This window comes from Taudactylus pleione, unplaced genomic scaffold (genome assembly GCF_031769625.1).
Source record: "Taudactylus pleione unplaced genomic scaffold, aTauple2 ptg000487l, whole genome shotgun sequence".
In the NCBI taxonomy this organism is placed as follows: Eukaryota; Metazoa; Chordata; class Amphibia; order Anura; family Myobatrachidae; genus Taudactylus; species Taudactylus pleione.
Genome location: NW_028284889.1, coordinates 301,733 through 321,910, shown reverse-complemented (window position 1 = coordinate 321,910; position 20,178 = coordinate 301,733). Strand labels below are relative to the sequence as shown.

Here is a 20,178-nt window from a genome sequence, read left to right as displayed (position 1 = left end):
AAAGCAGTATCCTTTAAGGGTGGGGACGCTCCTGTGCTGAAAGGAGAATCCGCCGCCCGAAGGAAGCATCCTGAGAGGCGAAGGTATCAAATACATAATACCTCACAAAAGGTATGGACAGAAGACCACGTGGCTGCCTTGCAAAGCTGAACAGCAGAGGCACCACGGCGAGCTGCCCACGAAGGACCCACAGACCGAGTTGAATGAGCTTTAACAGAGGATGGTACAGGAAGGCCCTCATGAATGTAAGCCTCAGAAATCGCTATGCAAATCCATCCTGCCAAAGTTTGCTTAGTGGCAGGCAAACCCTTCTTACGGAAAACGTAGAGGACAAACAAGGAGTCAGACTTCCGAAATGAATTGGTACGGTCAACATAAATCCTTAGAGCCATACCACATCCAAGGAAGCCTCACCAGCTGAGAGGTCTGGGAAATTAAAGGCCGGTACTATAATTTCCTCATTAATGTGGAAAATAAATACCACCTTAGGTAAGAAACCAGGGCGAGCGCGAAGCACCGCCCTATCCCATGAAAAATCAGAAAGTCAGGGCGACAAGAGAGAGAGCCCCCAAATCTGACACCCTTCTGGTCGAAGCAATGGCCAGAAGAAACACAGTCTTAACTGTAAGCCATTTTAAATCCACTGAGCCCAGTGGTGCAAATGGCGGTCCCGTGAGCCCTCAGGACCACAGCCAAATCCCAAGGAGCCACGGGTGGAACAAAGGGAGGCTGAATGCAAAGTACACCTTTCATGCGGACATCAGGAATAGTAGCAATCCTACGCTGAAACCACGCTGAGAGGGCAGAAACCTGCACCTTTAGGAAAACAAGGCGAAGACCGTGATCTAAGCCCGCCTGTAGGAAGTCCAAAACTCTGGATATCCTAAACACCTGAGGACCATAGCCTATAGGGCGACACCATTGAAAAAAAAGTATGCCACACCCTGTTGTAAATTCTTGCAGAAGCCGGCTTCCGAGCTCTGGGCATGGTGTTAACTACAGAGCTGACAAAGACAGACAACCCAGGTCCAGGTAATGGCAAGGATCTTGAGACAACAGGTCCGGACGTTGAGGCAGCAGCATCGGAGTGTCTATGGAGAGACTCCGGAGATCTGAGTACCAGTGACGTCTGGGCCACGCTGGAGCAATCAGCTGGAGCGTGCCGCCTTCTTGCTTGAATTTTCGTAGTACTCGAGGAAGAAGGGAGAACAGAGGGAAGAGGTACGCAAACTGGAAGGTCCGCCGGACCCACAGAGTATCTACCAGAAGAGCCTTCCCGTCTCTTGTTCTTGACCCGTACACCTGCAGTTTGTTGTTGTGTCGGGAGGCCATGAGGTCTATCCCTAGAAGGCCCCAATTGTTCATCAGTAGTTGAAACACCTCTGGTGAAGAGACCATTCCCTTGGATGCACGTCTTGACGGCTGAGAAAGTCTGCTTCCCAGTTGAGGACTCCTGGTATGAACACTGCTGAGATGGCAGGCAGATTGCCTTCCGCCCAAGCCAGAATGCGGGACACCTCTGACAGTGCCGCCTGACTTCGGGTTCATCCTTGGCGGTATATGTAAGCCACCGTGGTGGCGTTGTCAGACCGTACCTGCACTGGTTTTCCGTGGAGAACATGCCTTGCCTGCTGGAGAGCTTTGAATACTGCCCGAAGTTCCAAGATGTTTATTGGAAGCGCAGATTCTGCTGGTGTCCACCTTCCCTGGAACAAGTGTGGACCCGTCACAGCTCCCCAGCCTCGGAGACTGGCGTCCGTCGTCAGAAGTACCCAGTCCGCAATCCAAAAGAGGCGCCCCTTGTTTAGGTGAGCCTTCTGCAGCCACCAGGCCCGAGACAGACGTACCTCCGGGGAAAGCACTATTGTCTGTGTCTTTATTCGATGGGGCAACCCATTCCAACTGGAGAGGATCAGAGGTCTGGAGTGAAACTGGGCATACTCCACCATGTCGAACATAGACACCATGGAACCCAGTAACCTCATTGCCGAGTGAATAGACACTTGGCGACTCTGCAGGCAACTGCGTACCTTTGCCTGTAATGCAGAGATCTTTTCCTCTGTCACAAAGATCCTCTGATGTTGGGAGTCCGAGATGGTGCATCCTCTGTGAGGGAACCAGGGAGGACTTCTTCCAGTTTATCAGCCAGCCGTGATTCTGCAACACAGATATTGTCAGTTGCAGATGGCACTGAAGCATCTCCGGAGAGCCTGCCAACAACAGGAGGTCGTCCAGATAGGGTAACAAGCGAACCCCCTGCATCCGCAGGTGGGCTGCCATGACTGCAACAACTTTGGTAAACACTCGAAGCACTGTGGCCAGACCAAAGGGCAGTGTCTGAAACTGGAAATGTTGATCGACCACTGCAAACCTGAGGAAATGGGGTTATGAGGAAATGGTGTGCTGAGAAAATGGGGATATGCAAGTAAGTATCCTGAATATCCAGCGACACCATAAAAAACCCAGGCTCCATTGCCAAAATGGAACGCAGGGTTTTTCTCCAGATCAGCTCCAAACAGGACCTGTCCATTAATATGCAAGCATTCCAAACCCTTTTTGGAATCAGCATCCGCTTTCCAAGAGCGCAACCACAGGGAGCGGCGAGACGCTACTACTGCTGAGGAGATTCTGAAAGTGAGGAGACCTATATCTAAGGCTTCCTCATTAATGTACGTGGCTGAGTCTCTGAGATTGCCCACTAACTCCACCTGCTCAACTGAAGATTCAGTGTCCAGAGCCACCTCCATATTATCTGCCCAGCGCTCCATAGCTCTGGCCACGCAGCACACGGCCATAGCCGGTCTGGAAGTCCCTCCAGCAAGGGAATAAATGGATTTCAGGCATATTTCCACTTTGCAATCCGTAACATCCTTCAAAGAGGACATAGAGGGCATGGGCAATGTTGCACTCCGCACTAGGCGTGTGACATGAGAATCCACCTGTGGAGGGGTTTCCCATTTGGAAAAATAATTATCCGCAAAGGGGTATGCAAAGGCCAAGCGTTTTTGAGGCTGGAACCGTTTACCCAGATTTTTCCATGCCTCCTCTAAATGATCCACTAAATGATCAGATAGAGGAAATACAGTGGCATCTCCCTTAACATCCTAAAAGAAGGCGTATTTGAATTTGGCCACGGGATCCTCATCCTCAATAACTAAGGCCGCATGGACTGCCCGTATAAGGCCAGGTATATAGAGTTTAGACTTAGACTCCGCCTCCTTAGTACGAAGGGGCTCTTGGTCTGAAAAGTCAAAAATCTCACAGTCATCAGACGTCATGTCATCCTCATCATACTGAGCCGCCTGACACACTAAAGGCCGCTTAGAAGGCCACAATGTTGACTCCCCTTGTAAAACATCCGTCAGGTGCTGTACCTTATTGGACAATGAATTCACCCACACAGGCTCCTGCGAGACCTGGGGGGGCGAAAGCGAGAGACACTGGGGTACCATCAACTACCTGGGGAACACCTGCATAGGTGATGAGACCACCGCCTGCTGCGATAACCCCATCTGGGGAAACGCAGGGGCTGTCGCCAGTTGGACCATAAGGGTTGTAAGTGCCTTAGCAAAACAAGCCCAGAGCGGTTCCTGCACAGGCGCAGTGACAGAAATCGAGCGTGACAGGAGATGACATGCCCTACATAATCCCTCAGCATTCCCATCTCCCTCCGCTAATGGTACATTAGATGTGGTACACTTTAGCTGAAGAGGAAAGTCAAGTTCACTCTCAGACATGATGAGTGTAAACGGAGTGTATGCGACTCCCCACACAGAAGAAAAATACTTTTACTGTGAGGCAATAAACACCCTGCAACACCGCACTGCAAGGGCTTTAGCAGAGGAAGAACAGAGATAGTAAAATGGCTGACAGTTTGAAGTGAAAGTACAGGCAGACAGCGCTAGCATATAGTCACATACAATGCAGAAATAAATCCCTGCACTACCAGCTCTATGATCAACTACACAGACACAGAGCCTGGTAGGAAACAGTGCTACTCGGACCTTATCGGAGGAGAGGTATGCGGGGGGACCAGGACCGCAATGCCACCTGTATTAAGCGTACAGCAGCGTTTGCACACTCCTCAAAAATGGCCGCCGAGGAGCTGGGAGGAGCGCTCACACAGGCAGCCAGACCGCAATGGAGAGGCACTGTGCAGCGGGGGAGGCGCCAGCTGTTTAGACAGGGAAGGCGCGCTCCCCTGGCATGCTATTAACCCTGGGACACTGGAGCGTATCCTCACCGCTGGTGGTCTAGTGGAAGGCGCAGGCTCAGTACCTGGCCCCATGCGCAGCCTGTCTCCAGGGACCCCCCCTGCCTGAGGACAACATGGACTGTGAATCGGCAGGTACCCTACGCGGGAACCCGCCGCTTACCTGAAATCCCCTTGCATCCGGTCACAGTCCGGGTGTTCCTGGGTCCCCGCTAGCTGGGAAACCGGACACCCACCAGTATCCCCGGATCAGTACCGGCGTTCTGGTCTGGCGGGGTGAAGGAGCGACAGCATAGACGTCTGTAATGACTGTCTATGCTGTCCAGCTCATCTTGTGCAGCGCCAAAGCTGCCTTGAGAAGAACTTCAGGGGCCATTACAGCCCCCCTCTGTATATGGTGATCAGACTCCGAGCCGGGCACCTACGAAATGGATTTGCCTTGGCTTGGAGGCGGGGTATAGGAGAGGGTCCCCAGTGCATCCTGGGAGGCTGAAAACTTTAACTCTGTGGTGCCTGACGTCTGCCCCCACCGCCTATACCCCAAGGTATCCTGTGGATACCCTATGGACCCTGAAGTAGAAACATATTATACTGCTTCAAAGTGTTTAGTGAAAGCTTTGGCATAAGCCTACTTTATAGTTAAAACCTAGCCATTTGTAGACAGGTGTCTTCATGCAAATAATGAAAACAAAACAAATCTGCTTGCCATATAAGGTGAACTGAAATGGACAAAATAGGCTTAAGTCTCCCCTAATTTGAATTCTATACAGATGTAAATTTTTAAAAATGTGTCTTATCTACTTAGGGCCGAATTCAATAAGCTGCGAAAAGTGCAGTTTGGAGAAAAGTTTTCTCCAATTTTCACATTTCGATTGTTTTCAAAGTATCTCCATATTCAATTCCCCGGAGTTTTCGCCTACGCGAAATAGGCAAAAACAGGCAAAAAGTTTCTCCAGCAAAAGGAAGGAGAAAAGAAATGCAAAATCCATATTTTGGGGTACAAATGTGGGGATTTGATTCAGAACACTTTGGACACCCCCTCTAATGACAGGGCAAATTAACTTTAATTCACCCAAAAGAGACATGTAATTTTTGGGGTGAAAATGAAAAAAAAGTGTTGGAATATAAGAAAAAAGTGGGGGGCCTGGTACTTTGAAGGGCTATATGGTTGGGACAGGTGTTTTTGGGATTGCATGAGGCTGCAGCAGGTGTATTTTTGAGAATTTTAAAATCTCCATGTTAGAGACATCTAAGTATACTAGTACCCATTTTCAGGTACCCCAAATTTAACCTCTGTACTTATTTTTCAGAAAATACATTTATTCTATAATTTTTCCACACATATGCAAATATTCATATAAGAGCCCTTTGCAACAAAATAAGTTCACTAAATGCCTTTATTAGGGCTAATACTATTCTATATTGATTCCCAGGGTCACTGAAGTTTTTTATAGATTACAGACTGATTTTCCCCAAAAAGAGAGGTCCTTTTCGCTAGTAAAACATTCACCTATCCGTGTTTTCACATGTTTTACTATTGAATAGGGCAAAAAGCGGGGATACGCATGGAGAAAACATTGCGACAAAACAGGCAAATTCAATCCACTTTTCGCCAGACTGCACTTTTCGCGGCGAATTGAATTCGGCCCTCAGTCTGCTAAACTAAACACACACACACACACACATAGGCTGAGGCAGCACAGCAAGCAGAGATGAAAACAGACCCACAAAAGGATAATAAGCTTAAAGCAGATTTAGTTCGCAATTAAAAAGGTAAAAATATTGCATTAAACAAAGAAAAAAGGGACATATAAAAAAAATAAATAAAACGAAGTTGAAATCAACATACTGTACTAATAATCTTAATAAAACTGATGTGTTTAACATAAATCATTGTATTTACCTATAAGACGGCACATTGGTTTGGTCACTGTTTTCAGGAGTTGCGATCCAAACTGCTAATAACGATTTGCTTTGTACTTGCTGTAATATGATTATCAGTCACATGACAATGTAGTGAGAAGATCAGCGTTTGAATACCTCCCTTTAAGTAGGGCCATCCCTCCCTTTTCTCCACTGTCATGTGACCACCATGGAGGTGACTGTCTCTCACTCGGATGTGCTTACCATCCCCAAGAATAAATCAGGAACCAAAGCTTTCATGTATGAGACAGAGGAGTATTTGCAGTGGTAGCCATCTAATTGGCTACCCAAATTATTTAGCAAATGGGAACTGGATCAAAATACAACATCCAGGGGATTTTACTTTAAATACATTTTAAAATATAATTGAACTTTAAAATGTATTTTTGAGAAACATATGAAATTATTTTCTGTTTTTTACTACCTTAATTTAAATTATCTAAAGTTAATTATTTGGGTAAAGATTAGAACCCATAAACAGAAGAAGTGGAAACTAAGAGGATAAAAACGATGGTTATTAGGGTCTACTTACAAAAAGTGGACTTATCCGTTAATCCTGTGAGCAATTTTCAAGCTCCAAAACCAACTGTAAGTTTAGCTTAAAAGAAAGCAATTACATAAGGTAGGTATTATTTTTCCATTAAGTCGCCCAAGGAGAAACGTGTAGTGTAGAGATTGACTTTTGGTCTACTTTTGTTTGGTTTCATATTACTTGTAGCTTTTTGTGATTACTGCAGGAGAATGCTAAATTGGTTTGCATCATAAGGTGCAAATGGCTTGAATATACTCCATGTAATGTCATTTATGTGGAATGTCCATATAAATCTAACTATCTGAATTGTTATAAACTAAATATACAAACTAAATATATCACAACATACTGTATTTACAACATTTATACATTTGTTTTAGTTTCACGAAAAGGATCAAAACAAATAAAAACAGAGGAAAAAAAAAAGACAACATCCTTAAACCCCCCCCCCCCCCCCAAAAAAAAACCCACACATTCAAGGCTTATACAAATGAAGCATTGTATTGCAGTGACTGGTGCAACGTGGCTAAAAGTGCTGTTTTGTGACAAACTGCCAATCTGTTTACCAGTCAACATTTCTGCAAACGTGATCTATTTCCACAGCACACTGTTAACTGCAATAAATGCTGATTGTAAGTAAATAAATAAATCCATGCATTGAAGTTTCCAGCTAGAAAGTAAGGAATCAGTGTTAGTATTAACTTAGGGCCTGATTCAGCAAGGAACGCAGTTGCTAATACGCACGCAATCGACCGATTGTTGTGTACTGTAGTGCGGTATTTGCGAACTAGCCATTGCGATCGGGACTGTGATCGCAGCAGCTACACAGACCCATCGCAGAGTGATTGACAGGAAGTGCCATTTGTGGATGATGACAGGGTGGTGGTCAGGCGAACGCACGTGTGCCAGTGCATTCGCACGCTGTTGCAGGGGCGGGTATAAATTATCCACTGCAATCCCATACGCAGTGTGAGGTCTCAGTGTGCGTGGAAATTAGCAATTTCTGAGTGAGTTCAGGGTGTGTGCATGAGGGTGCAATGGTACTCGATTGAACCGATGGTTTCGCAATTCTGCTAAACATTACGGATGTGTGTAAGGTGAAGTGGGCGCCCTTATGTTGTGCTGAGTTTGCATTGTGATTGCAGTGGGGTGGCTTGCTATCGCAGTTGAACCGTGCGAGTACGCAGTATTGTGATCCGTAGCAAATCAGGCCCTTAGTTGGAAGTTGCTGTGTGTTTGGAACAGAGCAGAGTTAATACAGCAACAGAATGCAACAATACTTGTGCCATACAGAAAGTTAGAACAATAGAAAAAGAAAATAATAAAGATAGAGCAGATAGACCTAGACCTTATGTTTCCATGTTTGTGCAAATGCAATTAGCTGTATTCTACACAGACTATGATTACTGTCTGCTTTTCAAGACCCAAAGATTGCTGCTTCCAATATACATATCTTGATGGAACATGTATGTACTTAAGAACTGTTCTCTATATACACACACACACACACATCATATGAATACATTTTATTAAAGAAATAAGGAAAATTATTTTATTGTACCTGTGGTGCATTTGCCAACTGTAGCTAGGACTTCAGTTTATATGCCTGTGATGGAGGTGTGCCAAATTATTGCATTAGCTTTACCTCTTCATGGTAAATATATATGTGACGATTTAGGGATTGTAGACGTGCTGAAAATCAGTAATTCAACACGCATTCTCTAATGCTGGGCATACAGTATACAATTATCTGTCAGATATCTGTCCAATCTGGCTGGTTGGAATGAAAACCAATCGACCATTTGCTCAAAGACTGGAAAAAAGACAAAAATGGCCGTTCAGACAAATTGGTTAAAACACACGAATTTAACCAATTTGAACAATTGTTTTTTGTCCGTTTTCCAGTGTTTAAAACCATATGATCGATTGTCATTTGCTCCCATACATTACCAGGTTTTCATTCCAACCAGCCAGACTGGACAGATATCTGACAGATAATTGTATCGTGTATGCCCAGCATAAGTCTGCTAAATGCACCTTAACACTGATGATCCTATAAATATAATAACCAATTAATCTGTACACATTATGTGACTAAGCTGCACAGAGATTTTTTGAACATGCTTGAATGCTCTGTAAAGAGTGAGGATACAAAACAAGTTTTGGACACTGTTTTTCAACATCAGTGTGTAAGGGCCTAATAGGACCATATATGCCTATATTATGTTAGGAACGGAATACATGGGACACACTGGGTAAGTTATTGTAAAGCTCAGCACTGTTTTTTTCTTCAGATCATGCTCGTCTGATGTAATTTAAAGCAGAAGATTTGGTAAACTGGGTATACTTCTTAGCACCAATTCCATATGACTTTTATTGTATAAGGTGCATGTCAGACAAGTGCAGGGAAGTAATTTTGGATCTACAACACGGTCTATAAAGTAATACACTGGTCTATAAGCTCCCGATGTGTACTGAAATAGCAGCATAGTAGTATTTCCTGTTTTATTCAATTCAATAAGGGTGCATAGCCATTATAGTGCTGCAGTTTAGCAAGCATACATATTGCGCAAGGAAAGAAAAGTTGCACAGGGAAATGGACTGTTAAGAAGTATACGAGATACCCCACAATCAGCACAGAAGTGTGTGTTTCAGAGAAGCAAGTTTAAAACAAAACCATTCTAGGTAAAACACTATCTTATAAATAACCCCAAACTTTCTGTCAAGAGACAACTTTGCACAAACCCTATAATCTTACCTGCAAGAGCCTGTTTTGTAGAACTGTTTTTTTGCATCTGTACTGGAACTGATGGTATGCTTGGGGGGAAATAAACCATAACATAAATACACAGTGAGAGATTGATGCATTATAGTATTGATTAAATATTTAATTACAGGACATGACAAGAGCTATCTACAGTGCATCCGAAAGTATTCGCAACTCTTCACTTTTTCCACATTTTGTTATGTAAAGGCGGGTATCCACTACTAGATATACAAATGAGAGCACGATTACGACATTGCAATCGTGCTCTCATTTGTATATCTAGTGATGTGCCTAGACTGAACGTTCACTTGTTCAATCCAGGCACATCCATCATCCCCGCACATGCTGAACATGACGGGATCGTCAGGTTGACCAGCATGTACGGGCGATGATAGATGTTGGAAGCGACCAGCGTGCACGCGCTGCTTTGAAGGTCCCAATGAGCACAGTGACCTCCATCATCCGTAAATGGAAGAAGTTCTGAACCATCAGGATGCTTCCTAGAGTTGGCCAGCCATCTAAACTGAGCAATCGGGGGAGAAGGGCCCTAGTCAGGGAGGTGACCAAGAAACCGATGGTCACTCTGTCAGAGTTACAGCATTCCTCTGTGGAGAGAGGAGAACCTTCTAGAAGGACAACCATCTCTGCAGCAATCCACCAATCAGGCCTGTATGGTAGAGTGGCCAGATGGAAGCCGCTCCTTAGTAAAAATCACATGGCAGCCCACCTGACGTTTGCCAAAATGCACCTGAAGGACTCTCAGACCATGAGAAACAAAATTCTCTGGTCTGATTAGACAAAGATTGAGCTCTTTGGCGTGAATGCCAGGCATTATGTTTGGAGCAAACCTGGTACCGCTCATCACCAGGCCAATACCATCCCTACAGTGAAGCATGGTGGTGGCAGCATCATCCTGTGGGGGTGATTTTTCAGTGGCAGGAACTGGGAGACTAGTCAGGATAGATGGAAAGATGAATGTAGCAATGTACAGAGACATCCTGGATGAAAACCTGCTCCAGAGTGCTCTTGACCTCAAACTGGGGCGACGGGTTCATCTTTCAGCAGGACCATTACCCTAAGCACACAGCCAAGATATCAAAGGAGTGGCTTCAGGACAACTCTGTGAATGTCCTTGAGTGTCCCGGCCAGAGCCCAGATTTGAAACCAATTGAACATCTCTGGAGAGATCTGAAAATGGCTGTGCACCGACGCTTCCCATCCAAACTGATGGAGCTTGAGAGGTGCTGCAAAGAGGAATGGACGAAACTGCCCAAAGATAGGTGTGCCAAGCTTGTGGCATCATATTCAAAAAGACTTGAGGCTGCAACTGGTGTCAAAGGCGCATCAACAAAGTATTGAGCAAAGGCTGTGAATACTTATGTGATTTCTTCGTTTTTGTTTTTTTTTAAATTTGCAAAAATCTTAAACTTTTTACACGTTGTCATTATGGGGCATTGTGTGTAGAATTTTGAGGACAAAAATGAATTTATTCCATTTTAGAATAAGGCTGTAAAATAACAAAATGTGGAAAAAGTGAAGCGCTGTGAATACTTTCCGGATGCACTGTATATCAGGGGCTGGTTTTCACAGTTTAACCAGCACTAACAAGCACAAGAATCCATCTTCATTATATGATCGTTTCTGCAGGAGTGCAACAAACTACTAATTCACAAAATCATACATTATATTTTAAGTAGTATACGATGTTCTATTTCATATTCATATACATTTTCTTCAAATCGTGCACTATTCTCTCTCATGTGTCACAACACCCCTGGCTCATCACTGTTGCCATAATGCAGAATGCAACTGGGCTCGGAAGTCAGGGTGTTATTAGCATAGAAAGTTAAAACAAAGCACTTTTCATATAGGTATAGTGTAAAAGGCACAATGCTATGTATAAATAAAATTCCAATAGAAGGTTAATAGGATCCACATACCATCACATAAAAAAGCATAAAGGAAATACATAGGTACAACTGTGTTAATACTTTGCAATAGCATGGTTTCATGATTTAAAGACTGAGAAACAGACAAATCTCAGGTGCACAACTCCAAATTATTAATAATATATATAAATGCAATAAAATTTTGCAATCAATAGAGGTTTTTAGCATAATCATGGCCAAGGTTATGGGCCTACCCACCATATCCAGGTAACCTCTTTCAGGTAGGTCCCTAACATACTAGGGTTCAAATCCAGAGCGCAGGACCCCCCAAAGCCGGCCCAGCCAAGCTGCACCGGTCCTGGGGGTCCTGCGCTCTGAAGTTGAACCCTAGTATGTTAGGGACCTACCTGAAAGAGGTTACATGGATATGGTGGGTAGGCCCATAACCTTGGCCATGATTATGCTAAAAACCTCTATTGATTGCAAAAATTTTATTGCATTTATATATATATTATTAATAATTTGGAGTTGTGCACCTGAGATTTGTCTGTTTCTGTGCCTGCAATTAGTCTCATCAGGTAGCACCTCCCATCATATATAGAGTCAGGTTGTGCAGTCCAGAAATCTTTCCCATTTATTGCAAAGACTGTAAAGACAATATATGCAAAAATAACCTGCTAAAAGTGAGCAAAGACAATTACTGAAGAAAAACCTCAGTGCTTCTTTACAGTTATGTAGAAAAATACATAAACACCACAACAGAGTACAGCCAGAGCAAAAGCAGAAAGGTAAATGTTGCATATTAAAATTCATGTTAACATCACGCTAATATAATATTGAGGTTTAGGTCATGTTCATGATGAAATGACTAATAAAAGGTGGCTCAGGCTCATTTGCAAATTGCAAAACATGCAGTCCCACCAGCTTCTTTATTTGTACAAGTGTGCCTACTTATCTGGCTCCAGCATGTCAAGATGCACCCTACTTCCTGATCGTTGGAAAGACTCGCCAAAAAATGCACACTATTATAGGAAGGGGGATGAGAGGCAGGTCTTCCAGCACCCCTGCCCAACTAGAGAATGCATGCTTTCTCTTGGGAATTAAAGGTTGCCTTTAGCACAAGGAACACCTGCAAATTTAAATCTTGGTTTTCCACTTGCATGCATAAATAGGCATAACCGACTGCCTAAATGCCATGGAATGCCCTGAAGCCATCTAAATCCTCTCACCAATCACTTACATCCTTGCACATACCACATCTAGGCCTTCCAAACCATTTAGCCTGTGCACATTTGTAGGTTTGTAAATTAACCTTGTGTTTGGTGGTGTATAGATGTATTCCTACAATAAAGGGTTTCAACTGTGCACATAGAGAATGTGAAAATACTGTGTGTGCTACAAACACACACACACACACACACACACACACACACACACACTCTTGCATCGAGAGAGAAAAGGAGAAAGTTCTATTTACCGGTCCTTTGCCTAGGAGTTATGTGGCTTTGGATTTCCTAGATCTGGATGTCCAGAGCAGTGTTCAGGAGACAGTGGATGAATTTAGGAGCAGGATGGTAAATGTGATAGTTCATAATATACATATATAATAGAATAGTAAAAAAAAAGGAATTAACTCAATAGCTGGTGAAAAATAAACATGAATATTGTATAAAGATAATGAGAGATGGGTAGAAGTAAAGTGCAGCGCAAAGGCGATGAACTGATGAATAAACAACGAAAGAGTAATATAATGCAATAGTCAAAGGTGTGCAAATTATTACTGAAACAAACCACTGAGGAAGCCACTAGCAGGCAGCGGGACATGTTTGAACAAAAACACACAGCAGAAATGTCTTTGAACAAAACACAGCACACTAAAGGGCCTGATTAGGAGTCGCACGTAGATGCGACCATGTCTTGCCACAGTCACGTCTGCGTCTTTATGCTAATGCCATGGCGATTCCTTCTGCATATGGCTTCCGATGTTAGTGGTTGTACGTCTTTAGACGCAGCCATTGTTAATTAGGTCAATATATATCATATTCAAATTTAATATATTGTGAGATTTATTATTGGAATGTGATATATATTGTTGCCTACTAATACATGATTTTATTTATTTCTAATTAACTACAATTGGTCATAATATGCATACATATTAAATAACTTAACAGTATTTTTTATAATAAGATCTTTATAGCCACTCTCTGCTTAAAATGTATTCTTTATATAATCAGTCAGGTAGATATGCCAGTGCGGTTTATACATGCACTTACATGTGTGTGCAACTGTCTGTATGTATATGAGAATATATATATATATATATATATACATATACATATATACATATATATATATGCATGCATTTCTCTATCAGTTTTCTCTTTTTTAGGTTGATTATTAGTATCATTCTTCTATTGGTGGTTTAATCAAACCATCTAAAGGGTAATGCCGGCTTTTTAACATGAACGAAATAAGACAAAAGTAAGAAACACACCCGCTTTCAATTAACTAATTGTTCACACTATAACTAGAATCCCTTCTGAAGCAAGGTTCATTACCTCTGAGGAAACGGCCAGACCCACAAAGGCCGAGAAATTAGTTAGGTTTAACCTTACTGGTGGACTCAATGAAGAGACCCACAATGCTGCAGCACTTTGGATGTATTAAACAGCCTATCATCCAAGCGCTACCCCTCTCAGTGAGCTCACTACACAGCGGGACCTGACACGGCTGCTGACCGACTCTTCCTAACGACAATACCCAGCACAGCAGCGCTCAGAAACTAGAGCCTTACCTATCTTTCACGGGACTCAGTCTCAGCAGAGCGGCCAGCTTCAACTATCGGAGAGGCAATCCGGACACTGCCCTCCGTCCACTGTATCCAGCTAAAACTACGCCGATCTCAGGTACCGAATATTCACCTGACATACAGGTTTCAGTTACCCATGCTTGCCACACAGTGGGAGATTACAAATATGGATACATAACTCCCAGATGACTATTTATATTCAATTTCTACCATGAATACAACTTTTAAAACAATATTCAGCCAAATTACCACATGTGTAATAACCACAGGAGGTTTACTAAAAGCCAACTTATCCTAAATCTACAAGTGACTAATGTTTCTCTATAACCTAATTCCATCTGCTCATTTATTATTTTTCAAAAACCCATTGTTTTAAACTATTGTGATCTATTCACGTGCTACCAGTTTTCACTCGATTTATTTTTTTATACTATATTGATATGGTTTAAAAAAGGTACTATTCAGAGTATACTGCTATTTAATAAATATGCCTTTTATTTAATAAATTGCGCTCCCATTACTTTGTTTTTTTTTGGTTTCACAATTTCAGAGGTCAGCCACCTCTTTTTTTGGTCGAGCTGCTTTTCATTTACATCCTTCATCTTATAGTTACAGCGCCCTTAATTCTGTGTTTTTTAACCCATTTTTAGTGACGTGCCCACGTTAGCCTAGTTACCTTCCTGTTACTTCCCAGAAACGCCCACTAAAAACCACACTCCATGCAAATTCGTTCTCGGTAACAATCAGGTCGCATGTGCAGTGCACCTCAGACAAATGCGCCAACTTCGCTTATAGAGGCATAGTGTGCAACTCTGAGATGGGCCCTAAACCTGCAAAACAGTGTGTGACCCCTCTTTATTCATTATTTGTTTTAATCATTGGTTTTCATATAATATTTATTTTTCATTCACTAAATTATATTATGGATAAACCACCTTATCTTTCATTAATTAGCTTTTATACTACTTCATTATCTACACTGTTAAAAAAAACTATAGAACATAAAGTAGACTTGGCAGATTTAATTTTTAATAGTCTTATTGATCTTTCACTTTCATTACTTCATTTGGCCATTTAAATAATGTAACTAGCTCCCAAACAAACTGTTGTTTCCAACCTGAGCCCATTATAAATAATGTCACTTAACCAATTTGCATTATATTCACCGATTTCATCTCTTACACTATCACCACCTTTGTCATGTACAGTTTCAAACCAATAAACATCTCCCGTCTCCTTATATTACATTGCAATTTATTTTTCAACAACAATTTAATTCTTTACATTACAATTCTTTTACTTAAAAATACAAATATATAATGATGTTACTTTTACTATTTTGCTCCTGTATTCACCCACCACCAGTACAGATTTAGGAAATACAAAGACACTTTAGTCCACACATCACTCCATGGCAGAGAGCATCTGGGAACATCAAAATAAGTTGTTTTTTGGATTGGTACCAACTAATATTGTTGTTTTTTCTTTGTTAAAGTTGTGTGATTATGTTACTTTGTGTATGGCAGGCTCTCAACTCATGTACAGATACTGGTAATGTTTAAAGGATTTCTTTATTTATGGATAGGTGAATTAAGCTGGGTATACACTAATCGTTGTGTACCCAGCGCGATATCGTGAACGGCGGGACCCGGCGGGGGTGCCGGCATTGGCAAGTGCATAAACACTTTCCCTATGCCGGCAGCGTCAAAGTGACTATATCGCCCGTTGGACCGACAGGCGATGTCACTGACGACGCGCAGGAGCGGCATAGTCAGTGACATAGCGGGTTCACACTGGCCGATGTGGCTGGGTCAGTTATCTGATCTATTCCTACAGACTATAATCCTCAATTACGATTATAAAACATGGATGTTGGGAAACGCCAAAGTAGTGGATGAAGAGGATTACGTGCTGTTGGTTGTGAACAATTTTGGATGCTATTTTTAGAGAATTTGCGCTCCATGGACATATAATATTCATAGGTTATAAATTACTGTTAAGACTACAACTAATTACTTGGGTCATGCTGCGTTTTACAATAATCAGCTTCTGATTGAGTGATTGTGAATGCACCACTAGCGCTGATAGACTTTTCTTTGCTTCTCAGGCATATATATAGCCTGTGTGGGTCTGTTTCAGCTCATTTTTCTTTTTCCATACACGCGATGGGAGAGTTGTGCCAGACATTTTAGAAGGTTTTTTTTAAACGTTTTCTTGAAATCTGATAATGTGTATTTAATTGCTAAATAAATGAAAGGCATTGGTGTAAGTGTTGTAATACTGGCACATATGCTACTGGCGCAGACCTGCATGCATTCTGCATTCGTTGCAACTTTGCATATGCACGCAACTGCCCATTTTCTTTCTTCAGTAAACATATTTCACATCTGCATCAGCCCCAGCCATCAGTGCGGAGTGTTGATAGGCAGCATGAGTGGGCGATTGTTGCAGCCTTGTTTTCCAGTGCTGCCTGTCATTTCATGCTGTGTGTTGAGCATCAATGTAGTTTAAATATTTCCTAGCTACAATGTCTAGACTGTAAAGCTGAGTACACACCCATGCAATTATAGGGATGATAATTGCATAGGTGTGTATGCAGGGACGCTCCTGCAACTGGCAGATCGGGAGGTCACATTTTATGAGCTGCTTAAAGAATTAGATGTCCGACCTCCCGATCCCATAGAAGAAAATACACACTGAGCTAAAAATAGCTCAGTATGTACAGGGTGCACACTGATCAGATAATGGCTCTGAGGATCGGAACATTTATCTGATCTACATAGTATGCACCCAGCTTCAGGTACCTAGCAAAATCCCAATCTGGATTTACTAACTTTAACAAATATGAGTTTCATTGTTTTAGTTTTCCCACAAAATATGGCTTTTTGGGTACAAAAAAAAAAAAAAAAAAATCGGAATAATTATTTTTCAGTTAGCACTTAGAGCTGGGGTTCCCAAACTCGGTCCTCAAGGCACCCTAAAAGTCCAGATTTTGAGGATGTCCATGCTTGTGCACAGATGGTATCATCACACTGACTGAGGTACTAATTAAATCACCTGTGCTTAATCATGGATATCCTTAAAACATGAATCGTTAGGGTGCCTTGAGGACAGAGTTTGGGAACCACCGATTTAGAGCATACTGTGTGTTTTATTGGAAATGGTTACAGGAGTTCAAAAAACAAAATGCATATAAATTGCCTTTATTGTAGCTAGGAATGTGTTGTCAACAGCATTAGCAGTGAAAGAAAAACTATGAATAAAACATTTACCTGATTCCATTAGCAGAAGATGGACCAGGTAATTGCACAGAAGTCGATGGTGGTAGCCACGTACTATTAAGCTTTGGTGCCGATTTTGCACTAGTCATTGATGGTTTGGGATATGGTAGATAGCCAACACCACTATTAGAGGTCCGACTGCTGCTGGGGTAATTTGAGGACGTAGCCAAGTTAATCATGGAATGTCTATACCGAACAGGCATAGGTCCTGTTCCACTGTTTGCTAGGCACTGGTGACAAGCACATGCGGCTGATTTATGCACGGGTCCCAACTTTGTAGTTATAGGGTAAGGAATATCCATACGCCTCTGAACTTGTCGTCTAAAACCAGTCACCTGATTTGTCTGAATGAGTGAGACAAAGTCAATATGGTAGCAAAGTCCAAATACTCCAAGATCTACAGATGGATTCCTCTTACAAAAGTTATCCTCTAGGTATATGCAAATTTGTGTTTCATAAGATGTCCAGTAGCCATCATCATTTACCCACTCCCAACAAATTCCCTTGGCCGGTGCAGAGTCTAACGAGTAGAGGGTTTTTCTCACATATCTCATGGTTCCTGAGATGAAGAGAGAGTGATAAGCATTAGTCAACATAAACAAATAAAAGTAATTCAGGTTTGGCTTAAGTATGCTTACAACTTTAAGACTGTCAACACAAATATTACTATTACTTTTGAAACAAGTACAAAGACCCCTAAAAATGTACGAAAGCACCAGTAGAATTTTTCCACCATGCCCAACACTCAGCCGAATGCTACAATCAGAACAAAACCAACATCTTTTGGTGGTCCATTTCTGTCTTCTTCATAGCTTGCATTTCTTTATTGTAGTCCACTCACACATCAACTATGTTTTATTCAAATCAAACCGTTTATCCAGCATGTAGAATATTTCTATTATATTGTGATTTAAGTGCATAGAAAATGTACTTTTCCGGACCATGTAAAAAGCATCCCATTTTAAGAATCTTTGGCACATCCATAGAAAAAAAAAAAAAAAAGGCAGGTCATTCTGGTGAGAGGAGAAAGGCCACCCACAAACCCGAGAGTGACCCACAAATGTGCGCTGTCCACTCATTCCAATGTCTAAGCCTGCAGCATAAAATTATATTTGCACACAGGAAAAATAGGAGTACCACCAACAAGTCTAGTTCTCTTTTTAACTAGGCACATCCAGATCTGCCCTAGTCCTCCATATTTACAGAGTATAATTAGGAAGCGGTGGCTTTTCTAATTTGAAGATTGTCGGTGGTTTTGTTCGCCGCATATAAAACAATACAATACACACCTGATTTTACATTTAATACTATTGCAATTTTAAATCCTGCAACCCGAACCGCCAACAAATGGTGACTTTGAACAGCCGCTGCTTCATCAATATACTCCATTATCACATGTTCCGGCACAAGTTACATGCCATGTGCTGTGCGCACATCTCCCATACATACAGTAGACTAACATTGTGCACATTCCTGCACACTCTAGATATCTATACGATACATCAGCAATGTAGAGTATAGTTATTGGCGTTCAGATGAAGTCCCAACGGCACATCGCCTGCTTCACATTTAATTGAATCAGCCCATTAGTAAATTACTTATTTTTATAATCTTTCAAATAAACACCAGCTAAAAAATTGAAAAGTACATTGCAACAACCTTTTAAAAAATAAATAAATAAAAAAAAATGTGCAAATGCAGCAGGATACAGTATTGACTATAATTTGTATTTAACATGTTGGAATATTTTGAAAATTTTAATTGAACGGGCCACATAGTGCATCAGTATTATGCCTCAGCATTTCTGGAATCAACATTGCATGACTGGAAAGAAAAAAAAAAAAAGGAAAAAAATAAGGACTAAAGAAGCTATGCTGAAGCCAATTAAGAATCCCCAATGTAAAATTTAAACAAAGACACAGGCAGACAATTTTTCTGGCACTTCTTCTAAATTGTCATTACTTCAGATGTGCGGCAGAATTTCCCATAATTGTTGTTAGTGCAATGGTTCACGCTAGTTAACATCTAAGCTTACTCAGTTTCTTCAGTGAAACAGCTGAGGCAAGCTGCTTACTATTCCCAGGGCTCATCTCTCAAACTGACACCTGTTTATGTAGCTTAGTATGAGAAAGACTGAATATTTCACTGTGAGCGTCTTCATGACTTATGGTGATGGAGGTTCAACGTGGCTATATTTGCTGCCCATTCCAAATCTGGTGTCCCCTTACAGGCAAAATAAAGTGACCAAAAGATAAAAAGGGTTATTCACTAGCATTGCCCAAAGAGGGTATATCTGCAATAATACCGCAATAAGCATACATTTGCTTCCATTGGCCAAATTGCAGGGAACAAAGCTAACTGCTGATTTGTCGCAATGGTTTTAGTTAAGATTGCATAATGGACTGCAGTTGTAGATGAATGAGGAAGAAGTCATATATACAGGCTATTACATTATATTTTTAGTACCAAGGCTACCTCAACAAAATCTACTTCTAAGTAGTGGGCTGCCTATGTACTGTATGCTTAGTACAAATTATACAGTAAAAGCCCCATTTACATCTTATATAGAACCTGCTGACAGTATCTGTTGAGTTACTTTTAGTCTCATTGTACATAAACATGTGTGCATGTAATACTGTGCACATGCTCTCTCCTGGGAAGATTCCTCGATTTCTCATAGCAAAAGAGCCGAGTAAAGAAGAAAACCGCCTGGTACAGTAGCATAACATATGCTGCCAGCAACACAGGTCCAGAGTTCCAC

At 41.8% G+C, this 20,178-nt stretch overlaps 1 protein-coding gene across 3 annotated transcripts in view; it reads right to left on the bottom strand.

Moving 5' to 3' along the window:
* Positions 1-20,178, bottom strand: part of DTX2 (deltex E3 ubiquitin ligase 2) — a 78,850-nt gene that overhangs the window by 35,823 nt on the left and 22,849 nt on the right. For all 3 annotated transcript variants that reach the window (XM_088449508.1, XM_088449507.1, XM_088449509.1), the window contains exons 3-4: positions 17,409-17,976; positions 9,427-9,485 (exon numbers count right to left, since the gene is read on the bottom strand). In XM_088449508.1, the coding sequence (XP_088305634.1) occupies positions 9,427-9,485; positions 17,409-17,976 (627 nt within the window). The remainder of the gene's footprint in view (positions 1-9,426; positions 9,486-17,408; positions 17,977-20,178) is intronic.